At 44.9% G+C, this 20,506-nt stretch overlaps 1 protein-coding gene across 1 annotated transcript; it reads right to left on the bottom strand.

Annotated features, from left to right (window-relative positions):
- Positions 1 to 3,025: 3,025 nt before the first annotated feature.
- LOC117733417 (axin-2-like) lies at positions 3,026 to 20,044 on the bottom strand. Its single transcript, XM_034537054.1, has 11 exons — positions 19,767 to 20,044; positions 17,219 to 18,162; positions 14,616 to 14,756; positions 11,862 to 11,964; positions 9,916 to 10,056; positions 8,897 to 9,318; positions 8,641 to 8,790; positions 8,327 to 8,560; positions 8,049 to 8,156; positions 7,354 to 7,479; positions 3,026 to 4,874 (listed from the first exon to the last, which is right to left on the bottom strand). The coding sequence occupies exons 2-11, from the start codon at positions 18,049 to 18,051 to the stop codon at positions 4,748 to 4,750; spliced, it is 2,385 nt and encodes a 794-aa protein (XP_034392945.1). The 5' UTR covers positions 18,052 to 18,162; positions 19,767 to 20,044; the 3' UTR covers positions 3,026 to 4,747.
- Between the last annotated feature and the right edge of the window lie 462 nt (positions 20,045 to 20,506).

Raw genomic sequence — 20,506 nt, 5'->3', positions numbered from 1 at the left:
GGAATGCGACAGTCAATGTCCATCTATCAGCGCTACGGTGGGGAAAAATGCAAGCAATTTTCCTATATAGGTTTCCCTTCAAAGCCGGAGCCCCAAGAGGCTGTAAAAATAGAGTCGGGGGAGGCAGGGAGGGTGGGTGTAGAAGGGTGGAGGGTTACACCTGCCCCGTTCCACAGTTCAACAGAAACTAGCTGGTTCAGCCTGATTAAACCCTCCTCATTGTCGAGTTAAAAGCATGGAGGAATTGATTTAAAGGTTTTGGGGAGTATGTAATGCATTGATCGTGTGTTGAAGTTTCACCACACTGTGCCTTTGATGAAAAGAGTCCCGGAAATGAACCTGCTATTTGTGCTGTTGAAAATACAATCTATTAGATTGAATTTTTAAGGTGAAAAAGGAGGTGTATATGCTTTAAGAAAGAGAATAACCTACAGTATCTCATAGATGTGACAAGCATTGGCGGCTTGTCTGTTTTTGCCTCATTGCCAGGAACAGCTACTGGGGAGAAAGAAAGGAGAAAATAATTTTGTGGGAAGTGAAAGCTTGTCAGTAACGAGTGCTGTTATCTTTGTTACGTGGCTACCTCTGCTTTTCGCCAATTGCAAGTCTCTTTTTATGTCAACAATTTAAAGTGAGCTGTACGACTGGAGTCTGGAGTCAGCAGACAGCCTACCACTGAATTAATCCCCCCCCCCCCCGCACTGCTGAAATAAAGTCAGATAATTGAGGCAAACATGGCGAGGCCGTCTAATAGGTGGTGCAGGGTGCTTCATTAATGTTTGTGTTGACTGTCAAAGAGTATACGCTGGTCCTCATCGCTCTTTAATAGGACCAATTAGCCGATGCCCCTGTTTCCATGCTAAACGTCTCCCATTTAAATGCTGTATACAGAGCTGCATACTGAAGGCGCACATTTAACCACGGAGGGTTTGTAACACATCAAAAGGTTACGGGCTTTAAGTGATTTCTGTTTACGCAGAGATTTAACAGCTTACACTCAGACATTTTAAGTATTTTCCCCGCACAGAGACAAGTTTTTAAGGTTGTGAATCTTCTGATGGTGCGAAGACTTATTTTCATGAATCATTAGGTTCAAATGAAGAATCACCTCTCTGCCTTCAACCTGCGTTGTGGTCTGATCATACCACTGCACTACTGTACCGCTTCAATGGGGACGACTCTCACATTTTATGTTCTTCATTACCGAGAAAGACATGAAGGTTATACAGAGAGCACATAACTGTCAAGAATCATTATTGTAATTTAACAAAAGGTTACATATTGCCCCACTTAGCAAATTCTGTCATTTTCAATAGATATATTGTTTCACTGAGTGTGATTTTCACTATTCAATATTTCTTATAATTTAGCTGTTGTGTTGCTAAATTTTGCACATGCAATTGAACAGCTGATATTGATGCTTTTTGGTTGGTTTTACAGTATTCCTTAAAAGTGAAAGATAACCACGACCCAAACCTGATATATTTTTGGCTTTTTGCCCAGCAGGAGAAGATATAACAGACAACAAAGCCCAGAATCATACCGAGGATATTCCTATGGAACTTGTCTAAGGCCTCGTTCGGACTGCCTGTCCAAATCCATTTTTTGGCATATCCAGATTGTATCCAGACTGCTTTAGTCTGGATACAATCAAGTCTGCAAGTCTGGACAGCAAAAATAACACAGGTGATTTCTCAAAATCAGATCCAAACCACATTTGAGTGGTTTGAAATGGATTTCTAAAGTGTGGAAGTGCTGTGCAGAATCCACGCCGCTACTAACCGAGCGCTATGGAGACAACCGGTGCTGGAGATAACGGAATGTCGCCCACTTGGCCTGACAACATTCTTTTGGCGTGCTCCAATTGTTTCTGGTATTTAATTGAACTTCTTTTTAATAATTGCTGAATTATTCAAAATGTATAAATTCACCCCCATAAAGCGAGCTACTACAACACCCTGCCTGCAGACACCTCAGTGACACCTATCAATCATCCTCATGTCTAAGATTGTGCGCCAGCTTGAAAGCATCTTGCCCAGTATACAGATTTTAGTGCATATTTGTTCTTCCCCAATGATATGACACATGACATTGTCTCTTTTAAACCCTCCTTGACTTTGACTTGACAGCATATAAGGATACTATGGTCACTTAGCAAATGAAAGGAGAATTAAGACCATATAAGTAGGTTTTCATGCGTTTTGCCATCAAAACAATCTCTGGTAACACCTGGAGGTTTAATACCTGGATTAATCATTACCATCCGATAAGGTTCGTATGCTATGGAAACGTTGGTCACTACTCCAGTAAATAGGACAAACCTCAGATACGACTTTGCAACAGGAGATAAAGTGCTAAACTTGAGCCAGAAACCTAACGTTAAGCTAGCACGATTTAACGTCAGTAATATTGCATACGGTGGAATAAATAATAAATATAATTTGAAATTATGTTTAACAACTGGATGAGATATCCAGCCATGTCCTTGTCACACATCGATATCAAGTCTCATGGAACCTTAGCGGTTGCATAAGTTGAACATTGTGCGAACAAGATCCACCGTCAATAACACCGCGTTTAACAACGTCAGCGAGCTACTCAGCCGTGCCAGTCCAAAGTGGTCCCAAGTGGTCCCAAGTGGTCCCAAGTGGTCCCAAGTGGTTCCAAGTGGTCCCAAGTTGTCCCAAGTTGAATGAGAATAGAGAACAGTTGCTCGTGATACAAAGGATCCGTCAATTCAGAGGAGCACTTTAATTTCATTCTTGCAGCTTGAGTCGCAACACTGCAGTGTTCTGAGGATTAGCACTGAAGAAATACCGTCAGCATTGTGAAGGACATATTAAGGAATTGTTTGTAGCCTGCGTATTCATTTAGTACATTTAACAGCCAGTTTCACTCAGAATCGAGGATTCAAACAGAGCATGATATAAGAAAATGTATCATGTTGGAAGTGCAGTGAAAACGATTCATGGGGATTCTGGATAATTATGAAAGAAGCAAATCCAGGCACAACAGCTTTCATTTGAAAAATATAAAACTTTAATAAAGGCTACATCTCTCAATAATTACAATAATTATAGGTCCATGTAAATCTTTAAATGAAACTCTTTATATAATGTATAATTTACAGTTTAGATATAATGAAACAAAAAAAAGGCCGTGGTGTAAAAACAAAACAACATGATTACAGGATATTATTAAAAGCATAAAAATATCTTTTCAACATAAAACCCTTCTGAAAACCAAGGGATATATATTAAAACCCTGAAACAGGGTAGCACATGGTATGGCATCCATGTAGGCACAGGTGCTGTACTCATAAAACACCAGAGATACTGTGTGTGTACTGTTTGTGTGTGTGTGTACTGTATGTGTGCATCACGTGTCAGTATCCATACTTCAGAATGCATAATTACAATGTATACAGGAGCTCTGCTATATACGATGTTACTGTAACAACATTCATAGGATATTGGAGCCATAATTCTTCAATGTTCAGTTTTCTTTCTTTCTTTTTTTGTGTTTTTTGACACACTAGCTGGTTTCCTTCGAGAAGCCATTCTCAGTCACCCAAACTTGTTCTTGTTAGTACAAGTTATTTTAGTGTGCGGGCTGTAAACACTGCCATTATTAGATGGTGCTCCAGGTCTCCTCTCTGTGTGTATCTGCAACTGTTTTACCCCCTGCCCTTGTGCAATGCCTGGTTTACAAACAAAGGCACAACAAAAAAGATTGAGCTCTGTCGCCGGACTGAGAGAAAAAGAGAGGGAGGGGGAGAACGAGGGAGAGGAAATACTAGTGTGACAAACATTACACATTATCAGCAGCATATACGACTGGGATTGACCATTAGTATAGAGGAGAGAGTGCGCCTCAGACAAGACCACTGCTAAGGTTGTTAGTTTGGATCAGACAGGGCTACAAGGCTATGGGAGGTGCTAGGCTAGTGTCACATCCTTTGTGTAAAGTAAAAACAGACAAAAACAAACACATAACAATATCACCACAGTATTCTCCCAACATTCAAAGCAGCTTGCCCATTGGCTGGAATAGGGAGGGGGAGGGACACAGGTTTTTAAAAACAGGGAAAAGAGTGGGTTGTTTTTTTTTCAATAAATACTTAAAAACTTAAAAACTCAAGACAAAAAGCATTGATATATATAATACATGTATATATACATATATGCATGTATGTATATGCACATGTACAGACGTTTTTGTAACGATGTTGGAGTGTAACAATAAGAGCGGGTTGGTGGCACTGTGTCTTCAGCAACTGCTAGTCCGTTGCACTTGCGTAAACGCAACATCAGTCTCTCATCACATCACAACAAAACGGTCATCTATATCTTCAGTGGTTATATTCAAGAAGAGGCCGGGTCTTCCCCCCACTGGCCTCCAATCATCTTCATCATCATCATCATCATCATCCTTGTATTGGTCTTTTAAAGTCTCTCATTCCCTTGTGTTTCTAAGGCTGATTGGTTGATAAAGTCAGGGAGGGGCAGCACCTCCTCTGGGTTCGACATACTTCATTGGCTCGTCTTCCTTCAAACACTCCTCTTGTGCTGGATATATTAACTCTGTTTAGCTTAATATTAAGAAATAGAAGAAAAAACAAAACAAAAAACAAAAACAGGAGTCCAGAGTATTTTTTGTTAATTACAAAGAGTCTCTTGCTCAATTATTTTTAGGGACAGTTTAGCTTTTGGTTGGGCGAGGAAGGGGGTTGTCAATAAAGTGGCTTTTAGTCCATCCTCTCCACCTTGCCCAGGACCTTGCCCTCATACATGGGCAACACACCGGCATCCTCCCACACCTCCTCGAACACGGCACCGCACTCAAACTCATCACTGGCTTTCTTGAAGTAGTACCTGAGGAGGAAAAACAAAGAGAGAGGCCCGCGATTAGAAAATGTTGAGCGTAGGCGGAAGTGAAAAAAACAAAAAATTGAACTCAAATGAAAACTGACAGTGGCAGCAGGAGTGCATCTGATCGTGTTTCAAACCGCTTTGAGGCACCTACACAACTACTTCCATTTACATGCTCACGCACAACTCCCTTTAGTCCAAATCAAACACAAACACACACACACTCTGAGAGCCAGAAATGGATCCTGCGCAAAATAACTTAGTCATAGCCTTCAATGCCATCCTTGCACACTTCAAAGGCAGAGACTGACTCCACATCACACCGCTGCACAAACAGAGCTGAACCCTCCGTTTAAACGCTCCCTGTGATAATTCCAGCTGCTAGAAACAGCCCGTCTGTGTGTGTGTGTGTGTTCAGCCATGTGTGCTTGTCTCCTTATACACTGCTGACCATTCTACAGATACCGATCTGTCCTGCAAGGTCTTATTAAAGTTGAAGGGTTAATTAGAGGCTGTCTTAAGGCCCCCCCTCCTCTCTCTCTTCAGCATTGACCCCCTCCCTTTCTGTGTCCCTGTGGTTTCTAATTGGACCGGCTGTCAAATGAAGGGCCTTTCTGTCACACAGGTTGGCATTTCAGGTGCCTGAGAGTCTGCCTGTGACTGCAGGAACACAGTCCGCTGCTTGCACATAAACACGGCCTATGTTTCTCTCTTATCCACACTCGCAATCACAGACACACACACTTCGGGCAGCTTTCCGATCACCAGCGGAGAACAGAGGAAAAGAGGGAGCGGGAAGGGAAGAAAGCGGAGCGCAGGCCTTCTCTGGCTCGGTGAGTGGGTGTGATAGGTTGTATGTGGGCCGAGCCTGAGGGGCTTTTACCCTGGGAGGGGGGAGGGGGGTGACCGCTCAGACAGTCTCCTGGAGGTCACAGGTCACCTAGCTAGCCCACTCTTCTTCTTCTCTCAAGCAGAGATAACTCCCAGGGTTAGCTTGGTCCCAGTGACTGTGAAGTCTCCTGGAGCTCCTAATGATTTCTCCTCTCTACTTTCAACCCAGCAAAAGATCAGCGGGAGGGGATTTAATGATAAGCTTTGTAATGGAAAAATGCCTCATTTTGTCCATGTGTGCCTGCGTTCAGACTACAAAAAAAGGGAGAATAAAAAAAGCTGTTTTATGAGGAATCGCTCGGCTTAGAGTCATTCAGACAACAGGAGGGGCGTACACAAACAGTTTTATTTGCCATGCTGATTGTAATTACACACAAACGAAGGAGGAGGTTGCATTGCCACAGCTGCAAGACTTTTTACTCAAGTGTGGAGCAATATGACAGAAGGGTGATGGCTTTGTTTAATGATATTGCATTTCAGCAAAGCTTCTACAACAAGAAAAGCTTTGGATTTAGCCTTTTCATCTTCATTAAATAAATGCATTACCCTTCTCAATTTAATTGGCTGGATTTTTTTTTTACAGAAGAGAATGCTACATTTTCACTAGTTCAAAGTCATCACTTTGTTTCAGAGAAGGAGACAGAGAGTGACAGAAGGAGTCTTACTATTGGAACATGTTTTATGTGGCAGGATTTTTCTCTCTTTGCAACATCTGGCACTAATATTGTCTGGCAGAGTTGCAGCGTACTGTTCTCCACTGTACTGCTGCCATGTCCAAATTAACCAACTCCACACATTCTGCTGCCATTGAAGCCAGACGCTTCATCCCCACCTCCCCCTTCTCATTCGCTCGCTGAAGAGTTATGGGATAGCAGCGGTGCAATGACTTGTTTGCAGGCCTTCTCTCTTGCCTAACAAGCAGATGTGGCTGTAACCTTATGCTGATGTCATGGGCATGCAGGCGTTGTGTATTTTCAGTTGCATACAACCTACGCAGTATTGGAACAGTAACTAAATAAAGCCTGGCCGTCCTAATTTAACTGCCATGTTGTGTTTTAAATTACTTAAAGTCCTTACTTTGTTTAGGAATTCCCCTTCATCTTCTGACATTGACAAGAGTCTGTTTTAACTGCAATCAGTCATTAACAGAAGACGGTGCTTGCGGCATTTGATTTTAATGCCTGATGCAATAGTGTGGAGGAGGAATTTGAAGGCCTCGCAATGGTCTTTGTACACAAAATAAAATGGCCCAGTCTTCAAAGCCATATTTATTAAGGCTGCCTTACCATGGAAATTAGTACCAGATGTGGGGAAAAAATGCTCTAGAACCCCTCTTCTCCCCCCCTCTCTTTGTAAGGTCTGAATATAGCGGATCAGCCCAGTTTCTTTTCAACTATCAGGCTCCAGTATTTCACACTGCCACTCAGCAGACACGCATATACGTACAATAAGTACAATAACAACTGCACATAGATATACAGATAACTAATTCTGCTCCAGCACCACCCTCAATTCAAACAGGTGTGAGTAAACAGCTATCCGAGTATGAGCCGGTACTGTGATTTGTGTGCTGTCATGGATTCATAATTACCGGTAGTTGCCTTTCTTGCTAAGCTGTTCCTTGAAATGTCCCAGGGTGAGGCAGTGGGTCTTCATCATGCTGCGATATGGAATCTCCTCACCACAGAAGAAGTAGGTGACCATTAGCTCCTTAGACCTGAAAATGTAAAATGAAAACTTGTTTTAAACAGCTGCACTTGTCAGAGAAGGAATCAGATTGTTGAATGTAGAGAAAGAATATTTGGATTATAATTAATTAAGGACGCCAACAGACAGCTGGTTCGCCCAAGGGTCAAACAATTAAAACTAAAAAAGGCCTCACAGTCAGCTGGCTGTAGCTTATCAAATACTCAAACCATTCACCAACAAATGTACAGAATGGGCAGATAAAGTTGAGTTACCAGGGGCTACTTAACACATCTTTGTTGGGTTCCAATGGTGTGTGTGTGTGTGTGTGTGTGTGTTGGGAGACGGGTGGGTAGTTAGGAATCCGTATTAAAGCATGTTTAATCTTAAATGATTAAAAAGCAAGAGAAGAGGAGTTCAAAGACATAGCTATGCTGACTCACAACATCTCTCTTTGAAGGGGAAAGCAAGAAAATCTGTGAGGGTGGAAAACCTCAAAAGTGTTTAAGTGTATGATAAATGAAATGTGGAAAGCTTAATAGCTAGAAAGCAATTGAAAAAGAAATTAAGAAAAATTAAGGTATAGAAAGAACCCCGTACTCGTCTGCTTGGAGTCCGGGGCTGGCGAGTGGGCTGCCTCCAGTGGGGATGGCTGCTGCTGCTGGATGGATCCTGTCTCTCTGAAGGCTGCTGGCTCCTGTTGAATGCCTGTTAAAATATCAGACACCAATGACTAATGAATAATTGCATAAATGTGGACGGAAATCACTGAACTGGACTGGACAATGCAAAACAGTGTATTCTAAATGTGGTCAATGAAATGGGTAAGATTGGGAATATGTTGGCAGTTTTGGTTGCATGTGTAAATCTGTGTGTACCTTTGTTTCGGTGGCTTGGAGACCTCTTCTAGTCTGCGGCAGGCCTCCTCAAGCTGTGCCAGGGTGTTGGGTGGGGGCAGGGGTGGCATGGCTGGGTCCTGGATGAACGGGTGGCCTGGGTGGTGGCCGCGGAGGTGAGCCCCACTGCCAATGCCGCCTCCACCCCAAGAGGAGTGAGTCCGACCGGGCAGAGTCTTGGAATCAAGCGGGTTGGACTTCTTTAGGCCTTGAGTGCTGTTAGGAAAAAAATGGTCAACATGAGCTAGGAACTCGAGACACAAATGATGATGTGGTAACTCCTGACCAAAACTTACCTGTGTGGCTTGTGCTTTCCCTGCCTCTCACTCTCTAGGATCCACTGCCAAACATTCTGAGAGCGGTCAGTGGCATCTAGGGGAAGACGTGGCGAAGACACGCCCTCGTCGGTGGCTTTGATTGGTCGTCTGGACAAAGTGCTGCAGCGACTGGAGGAAGAAAAAACATTAGGAACATTTATAAAATTGAAGGTACTAAGGGCTAATGTACAAAGATGACTGATTAGTCTCAGCAGAGCTTAGAAGTTACACTCACGCAGGGGTGAAGTCGGAATAATTGGCGCCCCCTGGAGGGCAGAGGCACTGCACCCGCTGAGCCGCCTCGGCCTCAATCTGCTCCTTGGTCTTGAGACCAGCATGGTGGTGGTGAATGTAGTGGTGGTGGATGTGCTTTGTGGACTGCTTGCCTGTCATCAGAACCTTGTCGGCCCCAGGATAAGCACCAAAGAAGGGCCCGTGGCCAGTGGACACCATAGCATCTATCCGATCTGGGGAGCGTGAACGCGGTGAGTGCCGAACTACACCTGGTGACTGGCAGCCAGGTGTCTTCAGGACACGCGATAGGTGCTCGTCCAGGATAGCCTGGGGGTCTTCCTCGCATTGGCTGCCAGACGGGAGCAGAGGGTGATGGAGGGAGGTGCTGCTGGTGAGGTCAACACTCTCCTCCCTTTCCTCTTCCTAGATAGGCAAAGAAAAGAGTAAAAAAGTTAAGGCAATTGAAAAAATTGCAATTGGGAAAGGCAGCAAGCAGGGGATTTTTGTCTCAACTTACACCAACTTATATCTATCGTCCTCTGAAGTCAGTGAGAGCAAACGCCTGGATAACTTGATTTGAGTTTCCTTTTTGCCGCACTGTTATCTTCGCTAACAGGCTTTGGGTGCGCTTCATCTATAATGCAGAGTGTGCCTGTGCTGCACAAAGAGACTGGCACTACACAGACTCAGCAAACGTGCCACTGGAGAGTATCTAAGTGCTAACTATTTGAAGGAGCTTCAAGTGTGTCTAGAAACATAAGTTTGAAAGTTCCTCCAGATGAAGGAGTGGAGGACTGAGAGGAAAAGGGAAGAAGTAGCTAAACCAAGACAGACTTTCAAATCCCTTGGTCCTTCCCCTGTTCTTCGACATACTAAAGCTGGCATAAAGGCTTTTGTAGTGCAATATGGAACCATCGTACAGAGTTAACTTGGATATAAGTTAGAATTTCCAAGTGGGAGCCATGCTTAATATTGGTGGAAGTGTCAGGTTGTTGAGAACAGGTTTGTGTGCGCTCGTACCTCCTGGATCTGCTGCAACCTCTCCTCCAACGAGCTCATGGTGTCCTGCTCTCGTTTCAACTTCTCCAGCCGCGATATGAGCTGGGCAGCGAAGGCTGAGGGCTCAACAGGGGTCATCTCCTTAGGCAACCTATGTGTCCTCTGCAAGATAAACAACACAGGGGGAAGGGCAATTAAGTGTGTGTGTATGCATGTGAGTGTAACTGCGTAGTGCTTTTGGACAGATGCAATATGTTGCATTAATCCACCATCCCATCTTGTTCCAAAAAGCCTGCTACTATTCCAACAGGCCTAATCCAGATGCCCTTGCCCTCGAGCTAACCTGAACCTTCTCCACCGCCCATCCCTCCCCAGATCTTCTCATACCCAGTGCCCTTGGCAGTGCCAGGCTGGTGGGTGAGGAGGAGAGAAGGGGGTAGCGATGGCGGGGTAGCAGTTGGTCTCGCTCGGAGGGGAGGCCCCCTGCCTGCACCCTCTGTAGCCCAACCAAGCCATCAGCTAGGCAGCCTCTGAAGTCAGCAAACTTCAAAGGGCCCTTGTCAAACATCAAACGCACACTAGGGGTGGGAGGGACACGCAGCTTTAAATCTCCGAATAAAAGCCAGATATCGACAGAGAAGAGAGGAGAGGAGAGGGGAATAAAAAAAGGAGAGGGGGACAAAATTAATAGCATGAAAAAAGAGGGAGAGGATTGAGATGTGCGTTGGTGAAGTGGCAATGGTGGCAGAGAGAGAGAGAGAGAGAGAGAGAGAGAGAGAGAGAGATAGAGAGCGAGACATAAGGAGGGAAAAGAGGGAGGGCGAGGATAGAGGAGTCAAATACTGGAAGATCTGAGGGGAAGTAGTAATTTATTTCCCGGCTGCATGCAGGGCAGCTCAGAGGTACTCTTGTCACATTATCCTACTTTTTCTTTAACTATATGCACCGGCTTCTCTCTCTCCCTTTCTTACTTTTTTATTATTTGGCACACTGGCTTTCTTGATATTGACTCTTTTTTTGTTGTTCCTCTCATCTCTTTGTAGACACGATGAAGGGAAGAAGAAGAAAGGCAAGCAGAGCTGCTGGCAAAGGAGCGCCAGCCCTGTACGGGGCCCCCGCTGCCTGGGGCTGGTGCATCATGGGAGACAGAGCCATCTCCAAATCAGGAGGGAGACATTAAAGGAGTGCAAGTGGGAAAGGAAAAGAGAGCGAGAGAGAGGGAAAGATTGAGAGAGAGAAAAGACAGAGAGGAAGACAGAAAAAAGGCAGAACTGACTGTCAATTGCGTGCACACAACACACAACTCTGCCATATACACGTACCTGTGTTTGATTATGAAGACAAAATAATTTTACATTTCTTTTCTTGCCCAAAACAGACCCACCTTCTAACCTGTGTCAATCTATTATAACCTAGTTCCTTAAACCTTCCCACAACAGCTTCAGCAGGTCAACAAAATCCTGAATTCAAAGCACATATGCCGTATGACCTAAATACTAATGGAACCAGATATCCGGGTGGGAGTAGACTAAAGTGGAACTGAATAGTGATCTGTTATTATTGCCTCCGCTATAACCACAGCAATCATGGCACATAAAACATATGAAGCTATGACGCTCTGTGACATACTACAGTAACTGAGACAGAATACAAAGATGACAACACAAGTTTCTATTTACAGCCCTACAGAAGCTTCTGGGAAGAGGGGGGGTTGAAACAGCAGCAGAAGAAGTGAAGTGGTATGCAAATCCTGCCTTTCATTTACCCTGGCTTTTATATGAAAATGAGCCGTGGAATGAAATATAGTATTCTGTCAAAACATGAGCTCTGAAAAAAATAAAATAAAGCACAACTCCTCGAGGGAATCAGGACTCAGTCGTCTGTCAGCGTGTAAAAGTTTGAGCTTAGCAAATTACAAAAAAGGAAACACTGAGACAGGATGTAGAACTTAAGGAAGTAGGACTTACAGGAAAGTGGGGTAGCGTTATTTGGCCATTGATCTTGACACTGCGATGGATGTCTCGCTGGAGTTGCTTCTTCGTGCCCAGCTTATATGGAGGAATTCCATCTCTGTTAAAAAAAAAGAAGATATTACATGTTAAAATTAAAATAAAAAACACAGCCAACGACCACTCAAATGACTTCTATTTACAATTTATCTTGTGTTTTTTATTTTTCCGAATTTACGGCAACTCATCATGCAGGCCACAATACCTCCACACCAACTTTTGGTGCATTAGCACCATTAGCCAATCTGTGTGGAAAAAGAGGCCTTAGGAGACACAACACTCAATAACCACCCACTAGGCACATTACATCTAAATCAAAAGGCCATAGAGCCCTTGAAGCCAAGGCAACAAAAACACACATAACAAAACACACCAGAACAATGGTAGAGATATGCTAAACATTCCACTCTGGGCTTCAAAAGAAGAACCTCACCAATAAGATTACATCGGTCCATGTCTAGTCTAACAGTGTTTTTTTTTAAGCGGACAAATTAGCGCTAAATTCAGTAGCCAATTAGAATCGGAAACTACAACAGGCTAGCGAATGCTGCTTAAGTTCTTCCGGCTTTGTAGCTCTGATAAATTTATATAAAAGTAGAGATTTAGCTCGGAATTCAAATAGTCTCCGGACAATTTAGCATTTATTCTCCATTTTTCATTCTGTGTCTGCTAGCTTTTCCAGTCAGATGCCACTTAAGCTGGGCCAATTATCTTGGCCGTTTTGGCTGCTCAGAAGTGTCTGACCTAGCCCAAACGCTACTTTTTCTGCTGCCTCTTTGAAATCTCACACTCATGCACATATGCACCCACTGCCATCTTCGTTTGGCAAGCACTGTGCTGTGAGCCTCTGATCTCAGCAACATCAAAAGGCTGGTTTGTAAGATAAGGTAATGTTTGAAGTTGGTGCAGCAGCATTCCCCAGCGTCCAAGTAAATCCATAAATAAGATATAAGCAAAAAGAGAACCCACCCCTTCTTCCACCCCCCTTCCCAAATCCTCCTCTTCTTGTTCTTTATCTGGGAAATGAGATTCAAATTTGCACTGTGCCTTTTAACCACTGTAAAAGGACACAGTAATCAAATTGTTCCCTTGAATGAAAGAGGAAGCCTTTTTTTATTAAAATCAGTTTGGGGTGTCCCCAGCTCCAACAAGAGCTGGGGACAAGGGCAGGAGAGATCGCTGAGCCAAAGATGTTGATTGGAACTATTAAAAGAATATGAATTTGACACATGATGCAGATCAACAGTGAATCTATTTTTCTTTTGTATTCCTAAACAAGTTCTGCAAGTCACATTTCAGAGTGACATTGTCGGGAAGATTCAGATACTGGCGCCAAGCTGCTGCTATCACCCGTGTTGCAGCAAGCTTCTTGTAGGTGGGGTCTACTACCAAAATCAATGCTTCACAAACTGTCCCCTCGAGATTACAAGCCATCATCCCTCAAGGTGCAGGAAGCAACACAGGAAGCTCTGCAAAAGTAAAACTCAACAGCCCAGAGGAACTTGAGCGCTAACAAGAACCCCAAACCTCGCAGCAAAACATCCCAATGTTCACAACTTCCTGATCACTAACTATGTTTTTATCTATCCAAACTGGCTCCACCCTGGCGAACCATGTGACGGCTAGGTGCTTTGTCCAGGTTGGGAAAGAGAAAACAGCCGTGGGCTCTTTCATGGTTTCATGGGCCCTTACTTTATGGGGATCTCCTATTCAGTTGTGCAAGTCATTTTCAAAGCAGCCAGCCACCCTCTTATCCCCCTAAGCTCCCCTCACCTAACAATAGGCTGAAAGCGATTCAGTTAAGCCTTTTATACTCCATGCACTTTATTTTCTCACTCCCTTGCACTTCGAGCCCAACCACTCCTGCTATTGGCTGTGGCGGGTGGAGGAAAGAAGCTGTGGAGGTTGGGGTGGGTGAGGTGATATTTTTTGGGGGTGCCCTAGTCTGGCCAGGGGGAGTTCCTCATGCCTTGTCCCAAGGTCTAGAAATGAGTAACCCCTGTGAAAGCCTTACAGACACATGATCTCAGCACGCCGCAGAGGCCAGTGGCAGGAAACCGACCCACCATGTGAGTAAGCCTCCTTTCATTTGGTGCCAACATTTTTCAATGAGTTTGTCTTGAGGCCCGAATGGCCATTTCCCTCCCCCTCTCCTCCAGCTCTTCAAAGGGAAAAAGCGATTAGATAATATGAAAAAAACAAGTCTGTTGTGGCAGAAGGGTGGGTGGGATAGATACATTTCAACTTTGAGGAAAATGAAGCAACGCCCCCACCCACATCAAGACGTTCTTTTTTTTTTCACCCTTCTCTCCAGCCTGCAACGCATCAGAATAAACTTCAAAAGGTCCTCTGACATAATGACTTTCCCAGAGTTGTCTCCCTTGAGGCCATAGTAACAACTACACATTAATAGAATTACCTGGAGTCAATCATAGAGGATAATTAAAATACATTACGGACCATTATTTTGCAACAGTGCAGTCCCCTGGCCTCAGGAAATGCTGACTCTGTTGGACTACAAGGCCAAATATTTTTCTTCACACCCCCAGACCTTTTCCTGGAAAGGTGTTGACTGAACCTTGGTCCAGGCACGTTTGGATACTATTGAAACAATAAAATTCAGAACTTTGGCCAGGGTCAACTGAATGGAAATAAGTCTTTTAAAGTTGCTACAACAATAACAAGCAATCAATAACAACAAAAAACACTTACACACTACTGTCTGTCATTGACATGGAATCGTCCGTCGTAGCATCACTGGAGATCTCGCTGTCGTTGGCACTGGTGGCGGGGGCAAAAATGTAGCCGGAGTTGACAAAGTAGGGGCTGGCAGGGTCTCCTCGACGGTGGGACCTGCAAAAGACCCAGGAATAAATTTGCCATGTTTTAATGCGATGTGCCTTTAGGCTGTGGTGTAAAATGAAGACAGTGGAGAGATTTGACAGCTGGATAAAGTGTTCCTTGCTTTGTGTTTCCTGTTTCTGTTATTCATTTTATCAAACTTAAAAGGCCAATGTGACTTTTTCTTTAGATTTCTGTAATTAAAGTCACTTTCGTGAGACTTTTGAAGCCAGAGGAATGTGACAACAATATTAGAGATGGAGGTATGGGTTCTCTCCTTATTTTGACTCTCTTTCATGTCCCTCCTCCCTCACAGACAGGGGTTGTGTGTTTGAGGGGGTTGAGGCGTGGAGGTTGGAGTAGCTGAAGTGAGCAGCCTGTCTGTGTATGAATGAACAACAGCATTTCCCTTCTTCTCTCTTGTGCCATCTCCACACCCTTTTGTTTGGGCCCATACTCATGCACTTTTCCCCCTCTCAAAACTCCACTCTCTCTTTCCTTGGAGTGTTTTCTCCTCCAAACTCTCTCACTTCTATCTCTCCCTCTCTCTATCATCCAGTCTGGGGCCCCTCCTTTACCCTGCTTTCCTTTTTAAAGTCTCTCTCTCTCTGTCTTTCTACTCTCTCCTGCTGTGTTGCATTCCTGTTTCAGTAGTGAAGGGGGTGGACAAGGAAGAGGGAGGGAAGAAGAGGAAGGGGGAACTTGAGCTTTAGAGAGGGAGGGAGAGAGAGCGGGAAAGGGGGAAGGAGGGCCCCTTTCTTTATGAGAATGCCTTCTGCCGGGAGTGCTGAGAGGAGAACCCCAGCATGACTAAAGCCGTAGGCCCCAAGCACAAACCTGACCTTTGGAAGGTCCACGCAAAGAGTCAGGTATTTAGCACAGCTGGGCTCTCTGTACCCCCCGCTCTCTTTCTCCATCTCTTTTCTTTCTTTCATGATCCCCCCTTCCTGTCTTTCCTTTCCCCCTTCCCCTCCTCTTGTCTCTCTCTGTCTCTCTCCAAAGCATGCTTAGTCTCTGTAAGACAGATTTTTTTTTCTCTTCTCAAAAAGCACAGATAAAAAATGCTGGATTGAGAAAAAAAAGAAAAGAGGAAGAAAAGCACAGAGACACACGCACACACAATCTATGGCAAAGTGGGGATCGGTGGTTGAAGCTGCGGAACTGAGCTGAGGATGTTTTGTTGTTGTGTTTTTCTATCACTTTGGAGTTGGGCTTTGGAGGTTTCTCAAAAAAAGAGAGGAAAAAAGAAATCTGTGCAGTGGCAAAATTAGTTCCACATGTTTGAGATGGAAATTGGTTGACCTAAAGAGATGGTGAGGGGCAGGGGGAAAGGGGGAGAGAGCGCTGGATGACGGGTAGGCGAAAGAGGGGGCTCTCTCCCTCCCAATTTTCTTTTAGTAAAAAACAAGAATGCGGGGGATCACACCAGGAAACCAGGAGATGCTCATATGTCAACAAACCTTGTGCTTATTGGTTCCTAACTCAACATGGGCCCTTTCAAGAAAATGAGTAACTGTGCTATGATGTTATCTGACATCTGCTCACATGAAGGATACAATCCTCAAGGGAGTGTTTAGGTTGAGTTATTAGACTTAGTCCATTTGTTTTTGTTTTACTCTGTTATTAAAATCATGGAGAAAATATATTAATTTCCAGTCCGACTGAATGTTTAGTGAACTTGAGAAGGAAAGTATGGATTATCTATGACCTGCACTTTTCTACAAACCAAAGTAACAAGACAGTGTTCAACTCCTAAGTAACAACTGCATCCAGATGTGCGGACAAAGTAATTGAGTGAAAAACTTTTTAAGTGCCGTTTGATGCAAGCTGATGCATTAAATCCTTCTTTTTTGTAATGTTCCTGGCTTGACAAGGTTTCAGCTGTTGGACAATGTGTGGGACGAGCTCTCGAGAAACAGCTTTCATCTCAGACCAAGAGAACAATATTGCTGCTTGGCAAACGACTGACTGCCTAAATTCTCTATAACTATAAAGCTTTGGAGTAGAAAAAAACAGCATAACTTTACAATAGCATAATTCTGTTTCATGTAGCTTGAACAGACATGATGCTTGATGTCTGAATTTGTGCCTGAACCGGAGGAAGGGTTTCAAAGCACAGGAAACTTGGGCAAGCCAGCAGAGGGCTGCCTGCAAGACACCATTTACTTAAAAGGAAGGCTCAGATCCATTGATGTTTTTTACCCACCCCGCCCCTCCACCCCCCCAACCCCTTGACTAACTGCAAGGCAGGAGGGCACAAGTATACAGGCATGTTCCTCTGAGACTCTTTGATCAAGTGCCTTTATATCTCTCTCTTATGCATTTGTGAAAACTGCTAACTGCCACATATCGACTGTAGTTAACTTGATGAAGGAATCACAAAGAATGTAAGCAAGAGGACATACTGAAAAAACACCCACTCACTAAAATGTAATAACACAGGCATGCATGCGGTTGGTGAGCACTGCTCTTACCTGCAACTATTCTCCAGCACTTCAGCTGCTGTCCGGATGGTAGCAGTAGTCCTCAGGGTTTTAGCAGAAAGTCCAACCACAGACCCTAACGTTTTTGCCTTCAGGTCATTACAACTCCACTCCTCTTCCTCTATGAGAGGAGGAAGGTATCCGCACATCAGCTTGAGGCTGCCGAGGCTGCCGTGGTTCATGTACGCCGCGTTTTCGCAGCCCGTGCGCACGTATTCGAGGTATATGTCAGAGGTCAAAAACATCTGGTATGCATTCTCTTCCATGTTGGACTGAATTTCCGTCTGTGCCTGGTCAAACATGGCAGAGTCTATTTGTTGTTTCTTAATACTATCCCTCATGAAGGTCTTGGTGGCGGGTTTCAGCTGCTTTGCGACAATGCTGTTGTTCTCGACGTACCGCTTGAAAATAACTTTGGCAACTCGCAACGTTTTGGTATCCTTTAAGTCCATTTGCCTGAAGCCGTTGCAGGCGAACCAAAAGTCCAAAGTGTCCACGCAATTCTCCCGCTCCAAAAAGGTCCTAAAAAGGTGAGCGCCGTCTTGGTCACCCAGGAGAAAATGCAGAGACTTTGTCCACCGGACTAGGGGCGAGTCCGGGGACGCGCTGCCCTCTGGCTCCCCGAGTCCATCCTCGTTCCTCCGCGGTGTGGAGCCGAGAGGCGCGGCGGCGGCGGGGCTATCTTTAACCTTGCTCTGGGCTCTCATTTTGGCAGATCTGCTGGCGTTGTAGCATGACGCCTCTCCCTCCTCCCCCGGTACCGGAGGACGAGGAGCATCTTCTCGGAAGCTACTGCTGATGTGTTCCGTAAGCGCCCTGCTCATGGCTCCAGCTCCGGTTGCCGTGTGAGAGTGCCGTCGTGCCTCCACTGAGCTCCAGCCTAATCCTCCTCACTCTCTAAAAGCAGCGGGGGATCTTCTCAGCTCCTCTTCACTCTGAAACACAAAGTATTGATCTAATCAAAGCCAGATCCTGCTGAACTTCAAAGAAAGACATCAAGTAAACAGTCCCTTTCAAAACCCCTCGCCGGGTTCACAGAGAAAGGAAATATGAAAGGCTCTTTTCGTTTCATTTGTCTATTTATAATCTAAATGAGAGATCAACCTACATTCTCAACGTGCATTGATCTGTCAAAATACATTTAACAAGAGTAATCATCTCACACAGTCTCATTCTTCACCAAAACCGCATTCTCACAACTGTGGCTTACACGTGTTTTCCTAACGAGTCCATGTCACAGGCTTCAACTCCAATTAATTCCCAATCTGTTTCGGACGACCGTGCCGTACCCTGTCTGCCTCTCTCTCTCTCTCTCTCTCTCTCTCTCTCTCTCTCTCTCTCTCTCTCTCTCTCTCTCTCTCTCTCTCTCTCTCTCTCTCTCTCTCTCTCTCACACACACACACACACACGCACACACTCAGACTCAGACTCGGAGCACACACTTGTCCTCACCATCCCAGAAATGTACAGACGAGTGCAAATGCATCGGATCTCTAAACGCAGTAATGTACGAGGGGTAAAAAGCCCCGCGGGAAAAGTTGGTCGCTCATGCGTTGAACGTAAGCGATCAATCGGCTGAAAACGGCCCCAGATCGGCTGTTACAGGACATTATTAAAGCCAGAGCACCCGTAACGTGTTGGAACTGAACGCGGCAGAAAGACTCGCTATATTAAAAGTCACATAGAAGAGCCGGAGCCTCAGCGCCAAATTTAAAGAGACGTGTTACCTTATTAAACGACCCTCAGCTAATACGACATAAACTGCTGTCGAAAATCCTCCACAATATGTCATGCCGTCTCACCGGGCAACGCAACTCTACAGCGTAACGTGAATAACAACCGATTCTCAGATCCAGTGGATGAAGGCTGGATGAGCGTGCGTAAAATCAACCTACCATCGCAGAGCAAATCCAGCCATAGTAAACCCCGATGGAAAAAAAAAAGTTGAACTATTACTCCGTTTACAGGAGAGACTAATACAGTCCCGAACTCTCCGAGCAGTAATCCAGCACAAAAAAAGCGACGAAGGACTATCTAAAGCCTTCGTTGTGCCACATGTGTCCTATCTCGCTGCAAAACACGCGCTGTTGTTTGATGTACCCTGTCCCATTCAACAACTGACCTCGGAGTAGGCAGGCTCAGTCCCTATGTAGATCATCGGGGGTGTCAGAATCTGGAGGAGGTAAAAGAGGAGGTGGAGGGGGGGCTCCGATTGAAGAATACATCCCACTTTCTTTCCCAGCTAGAAGACGCACCACCCGACAAATATTCGGTTTTTAACTGAGCTACACGCACACACGCACACACGCACACGCAGGCACATACACACACATACACACGTACACACACACGCACACACGCACGCACACAGACACACACACACACACACACATACATACATAAGCTTCTTATCTATCTCACCGTATTTCTCGCCCACAAACAAGAAACATAGCCCGCATTTCTCAACTTCAAAGCTCAGCAGCAGCACATCAAAGCGGCCAAGAGAGGGGGCCTGTGGAACAGCTTTCCTACAACTTACCATCCATGTACCCGAGTAGCCTCCCTTTTTCAAAACGTGAAAGTAAAGTAGTCCAACAACAGGCTGTGCCTACAAGCGCTTCGGCGTTGTTCTCTGCCCCGTAATGTCCTCCTGTCGCACAGGACGATTTTAATAAAGCTGCAAATAAAGGAGAGAAACGTTTCGCCCTCGACTTTTTCCTCCCCAGGTAGTGTTTCAAGAAGGCATTCAGCAGGCGGTATAAATCCTCGGGGCTGTTTCTAAACCAACTGGGCTGAAGGTTTAACTGTGGACTTCAAAGTAAAGAACCGCTGGCCTGGTCCCGGAAGATACATAAAAACACAGCGGCTCATCTTCGCGGCAACCAATGAAATAAAACAACAATAAAACGAATTAGGATAAAGACAAAGGACGAGAAACGGCTCCACGTGAACGCCTTTGTCCGCTCAACTGTTTCTCGTATGCAAACCCCGCGCGTTTACACGTCCAGTCATGTTTAATAAACTTTTCAAGACAGGGAAAGGATTTACATGTATGCCAGGACCTTATCAAAGACAGGCAATCTGGAGCCAACTCCCCGAGGCTCCGCAGCGTCAGAAGTAAGTGATCTGCCGCGCCAATAGCATTATTCTTACAGTCCGTCTGTTACCACACAAAGTTTCAATAGAAACACAAAGCAAACAACAGCGATACTTTTGTTGCCTCTGGCCTCAAGTGACAGGAGGGAGTTTGGTATGTTCACATAGCTGAGGAGAAGACAT

The sequence above is a fragment of the Cyclopterus lumpus genome, chromosome 1 (assembly GCF_009769545.1).
Source record: "Cyclopterus lumpus isolate fCycLum1 chromosome 1, fCycLum1.pri, whole genome shotgun sequence".
Lineage (NCBI taxonomy): Eukaryota > Metazoa > Chordata > Actinopteri > Perciformes > Cyclopteridae > Cyclopterus > Cyclopterus lumpus.
The sequence above is the reverse complement of the archived record's forward strand: the minus strand, read 5'-3'. Positions and strand labels throughout refer to the sequence as shown.